The sequence below is a fragment of the Thermobia domestica genome, chromosome 13, assembly GCF_964235325.1.
Source record: "Thermobia domestica chromosome 13, izTheDome1.hap1.1, whole genome shotgun sequence".
In the NCBI taxonomy this organism is placed as follows: Eukaryota; Metazoa; Arthropoda; class Insecta; order Zygentoma; family Lepismatidae; genus Thermobia; species Thermobia domestica.
In genome coordinates this window covers 170,937,846-170,954,542 of record NC_137466.1, presented here as the reverse complement: position 1 = coordinate 170,954,542, position 16,697 = coordinate 170,937,846, and the positions used below count along the sequence as shown (strand labels likewise).

Below are 16,697 nucleotides of genomic sequence, written 5' to 3'. Positions count from 1 at the left end.
AATCGACTCAACATCTTACAACAAAAGTTTATGCCGATTGAAGTTGTTTGGTTGACAGTACTGCTGTAGAAATCGGTTTTTGAAAAAAAACGAAAACCGGTTTTTGAAAAAAGTGAAATTTCATAAAACCGAAATGTCGGTTTTAAAAACCAAAAACCGCTTTTGCGGTTTCGGTTTCCAAAAGTTAACCGGTTGTAAAAAGGTGTAATTAAAAACAGCAAACATTGTTTCTGCTTTGAAAAGGACAAACATGGATTCGCTTATAAAACCGCAAACACGGTTTCGGGCGGTTTTCGCTTTCGAAAAGAGCTTTTGCGGTTTCCGTTTGGAAATCCGCTTTTGCGGTTTCGATTTCGAAAACCGCTTTTGCGGTTTCGGTTTTGAAAACCGCTTTTGTGGTTTCGGTTTCGAAAACCGCTTTTGCGGTTTCGGTTTCGAAAACCGCTTTTGCGGTTTCGGTAGGCGATTTTTGGTTTTCAGAAAACCTGTTTTCTCAAAAATCGAAAACCGCAAATGTCACAAAAATTCGACAGCACTAGTTGACAGAAGAGAATGTCTAAATCAGATTGGAAAGCGGAAATCATCCACTGTTGTAGATTTATCCTGTTTGTGCACTCTTAAAACATCTCTAAAGTTCGTATTCACTATAACTGAAAGGAAGCAGTATACACATAAAAAAAAAGTATTCAACGCATTTTTTTAATATCTGGCGCTAGTGTCACCAGGCGAAACCTGTTGCCAACCTTCATCCATGACAGTCCGGATGTTAGTAGCAGAACTTTCCCTTTTTGTTTTTTCACTGTCGAACTGGATCTCCCAGAAGCAAGCATTTACTCACCCTAAATAGTGTGCTGGATGTAAATATGTATCTTTGGTGCAACGATACTAGTTTTTTTTTTTTACCTCCAATTTATTGCAAGAAAGAAAGAAAAAAAACTGTATAATTATTATTTGCTTGCAGAATTAGTGATTCACTCAATGTCGCCGCAAGAAAATATGAATCATCGTATACAACGTGACTCTGAAGCTGATAGAATGGGCGGCAACACGATCTTGTGCAAGGGCACATAAAAAGTGGTTATCTACCGAAATGAATTGAAACAATACGATTCATCTTAAGTCAGATTATGAATTAATGAAATGCCTTGGAACAGGTGAGAGGAAGAGGCGTAAACTTCAGCAACGAGAGGATTTCCTCTCAAAATGTAATGTTGGTCAAGGATTTTTGCTTTGCAATACCAGCTTCTCTAGAGAAACAAACTATGAATGAAGCTGATGAATTTCGTATTGTGTATATATTAAAAATATATTGCTTGCATTCTTAGCTTTAATTTTTGTGGGATGTTCTGCGTCCCTTCTCAACGACCCGTTGAGGTTATTTTATGAGACGTACCTACCGGTAATTGAACGTGGGCCTTCCATACCAAAGGCTAGAATTGTAACTATTAACCACAAGAAAACTTATTTTCTAATTTTAATAAATCTTGTTCATCGAATAAATTCGTAAATGTGTCTTCTTGCTTCGTTATGCTTAGCAGATCGATTCACTTTCGATATAAAATTTCCGTTTTACAATATCTCTTTTCCGATCGAAAATGTAATTTTCATTAGGTATTATCGCTCTTTCAAAACACCTAATATGCATTTGAGACGTACAGCGGTGGACACTTCTAAATGGTACACCTTAGCCGTAAATCTCCATATGGCTGTACCATTTAGAAGTGTCCACCGCTGTACAATTCACTGAAACATGGAAATTATGAAATAACACTTGCATGAATGCAACGTACATCAAATTTCGTGCTTTTCAGCCATTTGTGTCCATTATGGAAGATACGGTTCTTCTATTCGATTCCCGGCGGGGGCTCATGTGGTTTGGATTCCACGTTAATCAGTAGGTCCACGTCTCATATAGCCTCGCTGCTGAAAAGGGACGTTAAACTCAAAATCAATTCAACACTGTTCTCCTAGCACATATGGGAAGTTTTCATCTGGAATGGAACCTAACAAGCATTACCGCTCGGTAGGAGGGCAATTCTTTCACCCTGGATTTTCGAAAGGGGTTCGGTTGTTCGAAATGTTTGAACACATTAGGTATACGGGATTGTTGCGGCTCAATGGTAGAGCATTCAATTCAGGTGCGTGGGTCGTTCGTTTGATCTCAACTCGGGCAAGTTGGCTTTGTGGTGAACAAACACCATGTGCGGGGGTTTTCGCGTGGTTATCCTATTTTCTTCATTCCACAATTTTCATTCGTTTTCATAATCACTGTCTTCTCTAACCTACCGGTATAACCGTGGGACGTATAACTGAAAGATTTCATTTCATTTCATATTGCTTATTCAAACACTAATGTATACTGCTGTCAATAAAGATATACGTACAATGGCCGTAAATAATTGTTGTTTTACACGAAGTAGGCCTATTATGTGCATCAACGTATGCGTATTCGCGACTTCGCTTGAGTGTCGATTTCCTTCCCTCCTTTTCGTTTTCCTTGGAAAAACCGTAATGATGATTCTGTTATCCTACAACAGAAAATATGAACCTGAAGAATGTTCAGTGTTGCCATCCATAGAAATTACAGTGTTGCCCAAATAACAATTCCCCCAAAAGCTAAGTTAAGGTAGCGACTAAATGAACAAACTCAACTGCATTTGATTACGTATCATGTTGTTTTAGTATCCTCTGAACTACTTTTTAAATAACATTGTTATTTAATTTCAATAACGGTATGTTAAAACTATTTTGTTTATTACAAACTAAATACAACTATTTTTTTAAAAACTAGTTTACAGGATGCCAAAACAATATGATAGTAATCAAATGCAGTTGAGTTCGTTCCCTCTAGTCGCTGCCTTAACCTAGATTTTGGGGGAAATGTTACTCTGGCAACACTGTAATTTCAATGGATAACAACACTGAAAATTCTTTGAGTTCATGTTATCTGTTGTAGAGTATCTATGATTGTGATAAGTTGCATTTCATTATCTCCTTTCACTTATGAAAAACAAGCAAAAGAAAAATGATAAATTTTGTATTATTTTTTAGTGAGTCAGGCTCTTAACGTGTGTTGCCATCGACATTGAGCCAGGGTCTCCTACGATAGTAGAATATACGTGTGAGTAGTTGAGTTCAGTTGAGAATTTTGTCGTTTTTAGTGTGCACATAGCATTACATTGGCAAACTAAGGCTTCAGATTCAATGCTTTGCCTAATGAAGCTAACATAACGGATATTCTCAATCTAATTAAGGTCCCAATTGAATAACAGAAGCTTCAGTTCGTTAACTACTTACCTAATTGATTATTTCCTTTACACCACTCCGCTATGCAACTTCAATGTTATAAAGGGCTACGAACCACGCCAGAGTAGAATCCACTGTAGTTGGCGTATAAACAAACAATAATTAAAATTATCCTGCACCAAAACAGGTCCTTCCCCGATACACTACCAATGACGACCTCACGTATAGCGGAACAAAACGTTGCCTAGAGCCTTGCCCTTGCGGAGACTTCGCAAATTTAATAATTTGTCTTTTTAACAACAGTTAGTGGTTGTAAATTGATTTTGTAAGTATAGTAATTTAAAATTACGTACGGTAGGTCTATATTAGAAGCCTACTTATTAGAATATATTAGAAGCCTACTTTTCCACCAATACAGTAATATTGACAAATCAATCTTATTACAAAATACATACAAATAGTTTTTAAATTTTATCCACACATTTATTAGGTGAACTATCAGTTTTTATTACTATTTTATTATTTTTTATTATTATTATTATTATTATTATTATTATTACAATATTAGTTATTATTATTATTATTATTTTCTAATATTGGCCATAAGTCCAGCAATATTTCCACAATTCAAACAGCGGGCGCATGTATACGCCGTAATCGACCTAAGTAGAATATCAAACCGACCCGAGGAGGTAGCGTGGCAAGCAGACTATTTAACATGGAGGCCGGCACTCTGTCAGTACCTTCAGTTAGTTTTTAGTGGCAGTGACGATGAATACTCAACAACGTCAGATATGTGAATTATATGAGTTCGAACTCGGGCATAACGCTGCGGCAGCAACCCAAGACACTTCCCATCCGAAACGGAAAGGTGCAGTGAACCGCAGGACAGCAACTCGTTGCTTCCAGAAATTCGTGCAGGTTGTAAAAATGACTAATATTAACCACCCAGGCTAACAAATTCTAGGTCATATGATATACATTGAGGAAATCCATCTACCAGCACACGACGATTACTAACACGGTATGTCCCAGTCCACTGTAGTGAGCCTCCTTCACGAACTTGGGAAAATGACCAGGAGCTGCCACATTGTTTCATATGAGTTGACTCCAGTTCAGGTCCAGAAGAGAGTGAATGTGTACCGACAATTGCTGCAAAATCCGTATGATGTGCGTTTCCTAAAACGGACTAATATGTTACGAAAAATGGGTGTTTTTCGAAATCCGAATGTGCAAAAACAGTGGTATAGCAAGGACCAGCTTCAAGAACTGGTCGTCAAACAGAGCCGCTTTGAGCACAAAGTAATGATCTGCGTGTGGTGGAACTCCGACGGGTTAATTCACTTTGAGTTTTCGAACAGTTGGAGCAGATGCATGCTGCACCAATCCAAAATGTCCTGTATTGGTGAACTGAAAACGTGTCCTGCTGCAACAGGAGAACGCAACATCACACTTGGCTCGGAAAACGCAACACAAAATATTCATGAATTTGATGTCATCGTACTGATGCAACACCTGGCATAGAGTCCTGATCTTGCCCCCTTCGGATTACTATCTGTTTTGATCATGACGCAATTCCTAAAATCACGATACTTCACCAACCAGCAGCAAATAGAAACACCAGCGACTGGCTTCTTTGCGTCTAAGGAGAAGATATAATGTCGATGTGAAATCGAGAATCTGGCAGGAAGTTAGCTGAAAACAGTCCAACACGAGGAGCTATATTCTACTGTAATAAGTACAGGCAGTGGCGTGTTTAGGGGGTGGTTATCAGCCTCAAGCCCCCCGAAATAAAATTTTATATATGCAAAACTTCATTAAAATTTGTCGACAGCCAAAAGGAAAAATATAAATGTTTATTCACGTGTTGTGCATAACCTCTCCCATTTATTATTATGCACCATTCCTAATATAGAAAGAAATTAGCGTTTAGAAATTTTGCCACGTCTAGTCTTTAAAATGCGGCTAAAAGGAAGTATCGATATAAACTAAATATTGGTTCTAATAAAGAACGATACTAGGAAGTCACAATACAAAGTAGTCACGATTTCCTGTATACAAAGGAAGACTTTTGATGAGAAATATTTATATCTAATAGTTCTAGATTAAGTGGAGAAAATAGTCCCATTTTAATACTTTTCTTTTGCTTTTAAAATCTTATTAATGCACAGAAACAAATACTCGTTAGTTGATTCTAAACAAATTTCCAACTTTTCATAGGATTTTTTTTTTTTTTCGCTTGGTTGCTTGGGTTGCAGTTCAGCTAAGAGTCCCCTTCAGCACCAACCAGGCGCGCCCACAGAATTTTTTCTTGGAAGGGGCCCAAGCTTTGGGACAGGGGGTCCAATACCACAAGCCACTGCACCCAGAAATACGATAAGTAATTGTAAAATACTTCCACTTACCTTTTCAAAAAAAAAAAAAAAAAAAAAAAAAAAAAGTACAGATGAAGTGTAAGATCAAATTTTCATGCTACATCAATCGTTTCCTTGTTAAACAAGTATATTTTATTGAGAAAGTGTACAAATGTCTGTTGAGTCACGAAGTTTAGTAGGGGGGGAGGGTCCGAACCCGATGGACCTCCCATGGGTGCGCCCCTGACACTGACTCTATATGATACATGAATCTACGGTTTAAGGTGGAATCCGAAATGCCATAAAGAGTTCAAATTTCAAGTTTTTCCCATTGGCAATTAAATTCGAATACTCTTTTCTAGCGTGTTTTAGATATACAGGTATTAGTAGACATTTCCGCAACCAATGCTTTTTTAAAGTAGGGGCGAGTACGAATGGTGTTGAGCACCTAATTCATTAAAAAAATCAGAAGTTATTTTTTTTTATTTTCTTTAAAATGAATTCGTGCTTCAATGATTTGACTATTAATTTAGTATTTAAATCTAGTTAAATACAACTTGCTGTTCAACCCTTTCGGTACGGTTTTAGTGGTACATTACTGGTGTATGTATTTATATGCCATACCTGTCTCGAAAGGGTCAAAAAATGAATTTGTAATATAGTGACAACACAGTCGCAGATCCAAAAGGTAAAAACCTGGGGAGAGGGACAGCCAAAACCCAGACTATAATAGGTATATCATGAGTTGATGCAAATCCTTTTAATTTGAAATCCGTTTACGTACTTCGTTAACATAAACTAGGATATATGTAGTCTCAAAAAAAAAAATCTAATAAAGAATAAAAGGCTACCTTTACTATAAGCTTTCAAAAATATATATTTAAGTTACTTTTGTCACTGAAAAAACTGGGGACATAGGCCCCCGGGTAAATCCGCTACTTTGTCTATATGAATTTAATATTACTTAAATTCAACTTCGTTATTTAATATTAAAATGATATTGAATTTAATTTTCTCGAAGTAAGCGACATTTAAATAATTTGAGGAAGAACTGAAATTCCAGTTCATTAAAAAAAAAAAAATTCCAATTAACGGGCTACAAAGCACAGATGCCACAGAAATTAATAACCTTTGCAAATGCGTAAACTGAAGACTTACCCATTAAACATGACTTTGTTGTAATTTAAAAGTAAAGGAGAAAAAAATTTAGTATCTCATATCATCTTACAGTCTAACTTTGAACCGTACTCAGGTTATATCAGGGCAGTGTATAAGTACTGACCACACAGGTACATAAGTTATTATTAGGTAAAATTTACCTCGTTCTTCCTACTGTTCCATTATGTTTTACGAGTGTTGAATGACAGATGTCCTTCACAACAGATAATTCAGTTATCAAAGTACATTACATAAAATGCACTTGCAGCATGTTACGATGAATATATCGTACCTATTAAAAGGGAAAGAATTCCAAAACCGAATCTCTGGAAATCGTAACAACAGGAAAAAGCACTTTTCTGGAGGAATGAGGAAGAATGGTGCAATTAACGATCCCTTGTGGAGGTAGAAAGTCCGCTGATGTAGCAGAGATCTATTTAAAAAAAAAAAAGGAGCTTTCACCAGATAATAATTGAATAACAATCACTCACTGGAACAAGATGCAGAAGAAACAGAAGATGGTGTTGCTCTAAAATTGTTGTTGCATTGTTAATTACTAATTGAGATGCAGGTCTCGTGGGAGCGCCGGAAGAGGAAACACAAATACTAAAAGCAAAATATTAATATTTATATATATTTTTGTTCTTTTGTAATATAAACGGAAAAAATGATTTAGAAAGCTAAGAAGTTTTTGACGTATTTGTGCAGCTAGATCAATCAAAACACTTGTGCAAAGATATTTCAGATTAAAATTTATTTTATTCCTTAAGGCAAAGCATGTTTATTGGTAGTTCATTTTTCTTTTCTGATAAATACTGGTCTGTCAAAAAAAAAAAAAAAAAAAAAAAAAAATACCAATCCGGATTTTGAGTTGGTGGTTTTATTTCGGAATTGTTTGATGAAGTTGTTGTTGGGTAAGAAAGAAATTCCAGCAAACTAAGGGAAATTCAAAATCAATTATCAGTAACTAAATTATTTCATAGATTATTCTAGAACTTAATTAATCACTTAATAAAATCTAATATTGCATATATGGTATGTTACTTGTAACTTATTATGAGAATGTGGAATTCTCGTAGAGAAACTAGGTCGGAGGTAAGCGAATTTACGACGTACAACCAACTGCATTATGAACTCTGATAAGCCAAAATTCACAACAGGCGATTCTGCTACAATTAATAGCCTTAGCAGTAACGTGAGCAATGGGGTTTCAGGTTTCTAACAATCTTTTACACTATTCCTTACTACTCAGATCAACGTAAAGTGGAGTCCCGGTAATCCGAACACGTTTAATCTGAACAGATCCGAGAGGAAAATTTTATTTTATTTTTCTGTGGCGAAAATACGCAGTTTTTGGAAATTAATAACTAAAAGGAACGAAAATGAATGCATGTTTTCGTAGAAAACAAACTAAACTTTCGTTAAATACAGTTTTTTTTTTCTTTAATACAGTACTTGTAGGTGGAAAAGTAAAGGCATCAAGTTTTTCCAACATTTTAAACATTTTTCCATTTTAAACATTTTAAACACAATAGACCCGTTCACCCGCTTCAAACCGCGGTTTTACCGTTATTCCGGCTAGTCCGAACAATCATGTAATTCGAACAGGGTACGGTCCCAATTAGTTCGGATTAGTGGGACTCCACTGTACATAGTCCGAACTAATTGGGGCCGAACCCTGTTTTTCTAACACATAGCGTATAGTGTTTCAAAACACGTTTTCTGACTACAGTATATGTACTGTACTGGAAAAATGTTGGAAAAACTTGATACCTTTATTTTGCTATGTACAGTAGTTTGAGACGATGGAGAAACTACACGTCATCCAATAAACTCTCTTCGCTGCGATAAAAGATAATAACTGGTTCATGTCTTGTAACAAGTACTTGATTCCTAGTCTTCCGTTGCAAGCGCTGCTACCGTCTGAAGGAATTCCACTAACTTTCTCTCGCTTAGCAACAGCTGAATCCTTATTGGCTCAACACGAGGGTGTATGAGGGTGTGAGCTTTAGTTCGCATTTTTGCCACGGCTTAAGACATTTTGGCATCACTACCAATATTGTACGTTCAGTTTTGTTACAGTACAGCAAAGACGTACGCAGGGGGTGAGTCCTGGGGGTCCAAAACCCCCAAAATTTCGACTTTTTGTAAATTTAGCCTAATTTTAGGGGCAATTTTAGGAATTTTAATATAAAATACCCTCATATTGAGTTTGTACCTCCCCGAAATAAATTACTGCGTACGCTACTGCAGTACAGTACTTATTCTACTTCATTATGTATTTCACTCTTACTAAACTTGTAAGTTTGAATATTGTACAGTATGTACACTGTATTCGATTTCAAACTTTTGTGTAATTGTCGTAATATGGCTTAAGGCCTAAATACACGTATTCAAGAGAAAAAACTTTATTTAACAAAAGTTTACTTTGTTTTCTACGAAAACATGCACCCATTTTAATTCTTTTAGTTATTAATTTCCTAAAACTGCGTATTTTCGCCACACACACACACAAATTCCCCCGGACCTGTTCAGATTAACGAGACTTCGCTATATATATGGTGTCCCAGGAGGAAGGGACAATATTTTGAGAAATGATAGTATGGGTGATTCTAAGCTAAAAGGTTCATATGAATATTGGTCCTAATTTCGACGGTTTGAGAGCTACAGGTTATGAACCATTTTTGATTTATGCTGCGTATTTTTCTTCCTGTAATTATTCTACAGAGGTCGGACATAGCGGATTTGAAAGTTGATGGAATGAACTTTCGAACGGCATGCAACATGTGGCAGTGGTCTTTGAAATGGGGGTTATTGAGGGAAATTTGGGAAAATTAAGGTTATTTAACGAAATTGGATGACAACACTGATTCCCAAATATCCCCCAATAACTTCTCTTCCAAAGACACCATTGCCACATATTGCATACCGTTGGAAAAGCCATTTCATCATCTTTCAAATCCGCTAAGCCTTACCTCTGTAAAATAACTACAGAGTGAGCAATATGCAATATAAAGTCAAAAATGGTTCTCAACCTGTAGCTCTCAAACCGTTGAGATTTGTATCCACGTTTATATGAGCTTTTTTGCTTAGAATAACCCATACCACTGTTTTCCGAAGTATTGCTCCTTCCTCCTGGGATACCCTGTATATTGATTTAATTTGATCACTCCCCAAAACAAAAACAAAATCGGAACTGACGCTGCTGTTTCTCACTACGCCATTAATAGATTTGCTGATGAATAAGTCTTGTAATGCAATCTAATAGTATTTAGAAAAAAAACCTTTTGTCCTATGGTAACCCTATGAATAGTAAAGTATTAGTAAAAAAAAAAAAGAAAAAAGAAAGGAATAAAAAAAAGAACACACTTCTTAGTGATGGAAATATAATAACATTGTTTACGATTTAAATTTTAAACGTTAATTCGTAGTTATCTGATTACTAATACACAATAGACGATTAAGAAAATTCGTTGTCATTTTATCGGAAATTGGGTGGTGAAAAGGAAATAAACTTCCTCCGTTTAGGAAGGCGCCTGTTGATGACGTACACAAATTTCCCTTGAGTATTTTGTGTCGTAGTAGAATAGTAAGGAAAACGCTGTTTCTATGAAATATACACATTGTACGCTGCTAATATTGGTATAAACAAATTGTTAAAAACAAAAAATCGTCAACTTGAATCTAATCATAATGAAATATGATGTAACACTTGAGTCAATATGGTTACAGTTGATAATAATACGACAGCAACCACATCAGGAAATCCCTTACGAATATGCATTTTATGTGGCTATTAAATTTGCGCCATTCCGGAAAGTGGTTATGGTTTTGTGTAGGCCTAAAGTGGGTTGAAATGTGACGAGTTCGTATCTAGCTGTCATGATACACGGCTACTGTCGGCCTGGCTAACCACACACATCACATTATATTTTTCCCTGCCAATTCTATGAATGAATGAAACTTACTCATTACCACGTTACTGAAATAAGTCCACTTCTAAATTTCCTTCTCAAAGTATACTCGCCCCAATATGTTATTGTCCTTCTAAGTTTTAAATGTATATCCCATAACATCATTTACCCTCGATTCTTGAGCATTTGGCTACGCGCCTTTGGCATGGGAGACTCATGTTCAGTAAGTGAGGTAAGTGACAATCTTACAAACTTCTTCGCATTTTTAGAATCCTTACGTTACTGGCCTACCATAGATTTTTTTTAAATGCCTTTCTTAGCAAAACCGTACGTTTATATGAGAGTTTTAGTAAATGGAATATATACATAAAAAATAAATACAGCAATAGTTTATACATATAGTTATATCTTTGAAATTATTAACAGAACATGCATAAATAAAATCGACAAGCCATGCAGGTATTATCTTTCACAATACAAAGTTGCATGCTTTTCACGGGATAGTATCTCTTGCCCCTTACTATGAGAATGAAATCGGTATGCATACCTTTCTACCACTCCGCGATTTAATTACATATTTTAAAGACCAAGTCCCTAACAAAGTCGATAAGCATTATCTTTCCCTTTACAGTTCTCACAAGACACCATAGAAATATCATAAAACTTAACAAAAAGAAGAAAATAAAACGAATTCTTTCACAGCTTGAAACTTAAGGTTTTTAGTCTCATATTTACAAAGTACACGAGCTCGGCTACACGTTGTTTCATAGTTCATTGGATCCGTGCAGGACTCTCACCCACATACCCGGTGTTCAATTCTTCGTTGCGACGCTTTTTTTCTTGATCAAGTAGAACAATAAAAAGAAAAATAAATTACAATTTTAGGTGTGATTCGACTCTGCATTTTTTTTTTTTTTTTGTCAAGTGAAGAGGATGAAGTAGGATTTTACTATCATAAGACCATTCTAAAATTTTCTATTAATAAAAACTAGTAATAGATTTAAAGCTGAAAACCAAATGTGTATATAATAAAGAATACTGAAGAGAATAAAATTATCTTGAATATATGGTTTAACAGATAGATAGACTCTCATTTATTTAAGAAAAAAGAAAACTCCAGAAAATAAAAACTTACTTAAGAACATTTGATCATATTTGATTTTCATTAATGCCAACGTAAGTACAGTTTAATCCAGTTGAGAATGCTTCAAGAGCATTGCCAGAACGAACTTAAAAAGAATGGAGATGGAGCGGGAAGGATAACTATGATTGTTCCTACATGTAAAAGTAAATATTTTTATCCTCACCTTATTCTGTTTCTTGCAAAAATTCACAAAATACCATCTCTCTATGACTTACGGTTCCCGAGATATGGTTCCTTAAATCTCTCGAAATTCGAACTTTTTGGCCAATATCTGGAAACGGTGGCCAGTTGGCAAGTGGCCACCGGTTACTATTTGCTACCAAAATGTTCACCATCCTCTTAGGTATTGATCAACATCAATATTATCTCTTTATAACTTATGGTTCCCGAGAAATGGCTCCTTAAATATCCCGAAATCGGAACTTTTTTTTTTTTTTTTTTTTTTGCCAACCGGTAAGAGTGACGTGAAAAATTCCATCACTTTCTCAGGTAATTTTTGATGCTCTATCGAATGCAGTAGTCAGGCCTTTAGTATGACGATAATCATACTTCAAAACGACTCTGCATAAGGCGGAGAGAATTCAGTAAGGAACTTTTTAAGTTAGTTGAACACAATGTCAAGTTCAGTTTTCAAATGCAATCTATAACAAGCTGGAGAACCACTGTAGTAGTGGAATTTCCACATTTTACTTTATTTCAGTAACAATAATGCACATGTACACTGTATGTAATTAGCCATTATTGTTGAGTACCATAATTTATTGTGTATTTTCCCTTCTTCCTTAGGAATTCGGAAGAAAAGGTTCGATCGTTGGAAGAACAGCTTGAACACGAGGAAGAGCAGCTGAGCAACTTACAACAGGAACGAGCACAAGTCATTAAAGACATTGAACACGCGATGGTGAAATTTGAAAATGCTTTAGCCAAGCATGAAGGTGATTGCAGTACCAAGTTGTAAAAAAAAAAAACAGAAAAATAAAAGTTATGATGCAGAAAATTATGTATCTGTGCTACTATTAAGTCAATATGCTTAAACTTGCCGTAATGTTTAAAGTGTGCTTGCTGCATGGTAAAAGAAAACTAATGTATTTCGCGAAAGTTTTAACGATCTTTTAACAGTTTCTATTGTAACGATTAATGGAGTGTAAATTGAGAAATGACTGACCAATGATGTATTGAAGTTTTGTTTTTTTATAAACTTTTTTTAAATAATACCTTTTTTTAAAAAAAATATTTCTTAGTACTAAGAATAAAGTGTCATTATATATGTTCACCAACATATACATTTTGTAACAGTGTGTATTGTTTTTGTAAAACTTGGTTAAATTTTATTCTTTTGCGAAAAAGGACTAAAAATTAATAGATAAAAATAAAAGACATTGTTGAAGTGGGAAAAAAAAAAAAAACTTTTCACACCACATACGAAGATTTTGTAAAAGAAATTCAAATTAAAACCAGCAATGAATTGTATGATTACACCATGAAATTGATTATTTTGTGATCTAGAAAAGAAGTTACAAGATTATGATGATACCTATACGAGAGAATTGAGATAGTTCATGAAGTGACATATAAACGTGTGGAATGAGTCTAGTCTTCTAAGTGTAGATAACATTTATATAGCGTGTTTTCGTGAGTGTATCATTTCAGTCACTTGCCTTTGTCGTAGCAGAAAACGTCAGTATAATTGCGAAGTCTTAAGAACAGAATTTCAGTGGTAGAATTTGTCTTTGCTTCTTAATGGTGTGTGTAATTTTCACATTTTAAGATATCACTTTGATAATGAAAACTGTATTTTATCCGAAATAATGACACTACTCCGCAATGATCATGTTGTTAGAGACATGTTTTAGTTTTGTTTAATATGCGAAGAATACAAAACAGTACTTGCAATACAAACGTTGTTTCATGTTTAAGGCTCGGCGCTGACATTAAATTTTTAGTTGTGCAATAGTTTGGGTTTATGATTAAGTAGCTACCATATTGGTTGCAATTTGCATGAGTACGCGAACTCACCTGCCAGCGCAAAACCTCACTGAAATTGAGAGCCCTATCTACAGTTGACAAACGTTTAGTTTTAAATTTTAAGAAAGAAAAAAAAAAAACTTTTAAAGTGTATCTCAATATGAGTGCCAAACTTTTCTTAATAATAGTAATAAAAGGTGTAATTTTGTCAAAAAATGTTAGTACTTTAATTTTATTATAAAGTATACACATTACGATTAAAATGCACAACATTGTGTCTGACGGTCTGCTGGCATTTCTTTCCTTTCTGACGAAACTTTCGATTAGATCTTCGAATAATTGCAACCATAGGCGCCGACTTGAAGAAAATATTGGTGGGTGGGGGTGGGGGGACAATGAATCAATATATCATATTCAGCTGATTTCTATCAACTGCATGATGAAAGTCCCCTTCCCTTCTCCATATTTCGGTTCACTGCGTGGGAGGGGGGGCGGTGGCTCAATGGTAGAGCGTTCACCTCCGGTGCTTGGGGTCCCTGGTTCGATTCCAGCTCGCCGTGTGGACTTTGTGGTGGACAAACGCCGTGTTCGTAGGTTTTCTCGGGGTTCTCCCGTTTCCTCCCACTTCATTCCACCATTTCATTCATTTCTCATAATAATCGTCTCCTCTAGACTAACCGGCATAACCGTGGGACGTAAAACTCAAAAGATTTCATTTATTTTTTGGTTTGCTGCGGAATTCAAGACCTAAATCAAATTCGCTTAAAGGCATTAAAACAAATTCAAGTTCAAAATTTGGGAACTTCACTGGAACTTTGGGCACCACATTGATCTTTACTTTTCATGTCAGTGCTGCCAGAGTGTTGGTTGAAGCTTCAGTGCTCTATTAAAAACAACGTTTCGAAAACGGCATTGTCTATCGAATAAGAAGGCTGTTCTTAATATTGAATTAATGGCACGACGAAGTTTACGACAGGAATTATTGCCCCTCTTTGCTAATTCTTTCTCGATTGAATTATATTGGGGGGATGGGCGAGGACCCCGTCTTTAAATATTGGATGGGCCAAAAGTGTCCTGCCCCCCCCCCCCCCCAAAGTCGGCGCCTATGATTGCAACTTAGTTTCTTCAATAAGGTTGAGATTTCACAAACTAACTAACTAACTAAATAATAAGCAAACTTTAGCAGCAGAGACAGTAGACCCAAGAGTGGCAAACAGTGCTATCGTTGGTCCTACTTAACGTAACTAGCTGCTTTTCCGAGCATTTGACAACCAACTTAATTACTAACATAGTCCCTACGAAAAAAACGGTAAAAATTACAATATGGGAGAGCGAGGACTAAACGTTTGAACAAATGACAGCCAATTATACACCTTAAGCTACGTTGGGCCAACGTATTATTTAACTTTCTTATTACTACCAATTTCCAAACATTTCGACCATTCAACGGAGAAAAATGGCAATACATAACAATATACTTGCGTCTTTCCGGGTGCGGAATAACACCGATGTAATATAACATAGACGTAATGTCTTGTAGTATAAGACTCCCCAAATTTTGAACCTTTCTCTATAAAAATTTCTGGATGCACACTTGATCAATGAGTAAGCATCTGACGAGCGATTCTGCTGTGTTCTATGTCTTTACGTCAGCCAAATTAAATTCGTTTAACATGTAACCCCCCCCCCCCCCAATATCATGTTTTTTGCTGGTCTGTGTATTTCAGCAAAACATTTCCCATGTCAGTAATTCCTGTTGTTATCCTAGCAGTATAGAGTATGTCATCCAAGCAGCTATAAAAAAGAAAACTTAATAATAATAATAATAATAATAAATACCGACATGCTGGTTGTTCGTGTGACGATCCGTAACTGTTCCAAAGTTTTCAGCGCTGCCTAAACAAAACGAAAATAGCGCGAACAAAAGTTGTCACTCTTATTGAGACACACACTTTATATGTTAAACAATAATTTGTGCCAAAAAAGAAGAAAGGAAAAATTGAAAATTAATTACTAATACAAAATTACTACTTGACCCAACGCAATTTCTATTTAAAATTACGAAATTTTAACTTCTATTGCAGCTGTTAACTGATATATATACAAGAATACCACTGAAAAATCAAGTAGAATTATGGAATTCCCAGCATATTGTATGTATAGTATGCCATAGCTCACATAGTGTGGTCAAACATACCATCCAAAGATGAAATTTAAGAACTAAAGGCCACCATACCATTTACACTGACAGAAAACTAAGATATTTACAATTAAATGACTGGCAATGACTATTATATTCTTGTGGATAACATTGCAATTGTATAGTAGTGAGTGATGTAGCCTCAAAAAAGAGCCAAAACTTAATGGGCCTTATGCATAGTCATTTTGAAATAGATTAGCGTCGTACTAAAGGCCTGACTACTGCAGGAAACATATGTTAGTCTGACTCTTTAGTATGTCACTAATCACACGTCAGAACGACTCTGCATAAGGCCCAATATATTTTGTATTCAACTTAAGAAATTATCGAAGTGATCTACGCAATTTTATATTTTTCAAAATAATTGTAAAACAATAATTATAACAGTGTGAAGATAATGATGTACTGATCTTGCGATACACTATTCAATAGAATAGTAAGATGCTGTAAAGATGTTGGCAGTTAAGCTATACATTCAGGAGTATGCTATACTTTGTTTCTCGACTGCAAATATGTTCATATCAGTATACTTTATATTACTTTTTACAGTTTAGAACGCCATTGTATTGATTTTTTAAAAATTTTGTTGCGTTTATTTTGAAATGCCATGAATATTTGAATCAACTTCTAACCTATACTTGGTTTGAAAAATTATTGACACACAAAGTTCTTAATTTGTGAAATAATAAACCGTCTGTTATTAGCAACTAATAAAA

General features: G+C 35.4%; 1 protein-coding gene across 2 annotated transcripts in view; it reads left to right on the top strand.

Annotated features, from left to right (window-relative positions):
- The window catches only part of LOC145668750 (uncharacterized), a 131,375-nt gene extending 117,477 nt beyond the window's left edge, over positions 1 to 13,898 (top strand). For both annotated transcript variants that reach the window (XM_081736891.1, XM_081736890.1), the window contains one exon: positions 12,603 to 13,898. In XM_081736891.1, coding sequence (XP_081593017.1) covers positions 12,603 to 12,774 — 172 coding nt within the window. In that variant the 3' untranslated portion in view covers positions 12,775 to 13,898. The remainder of the gene's footprint in view (positions 1 to 12,602) is intronic.
- The last annotated feature ends 2,799 nt before the right edge of the window (positions 13,899 to 16,697 follow it).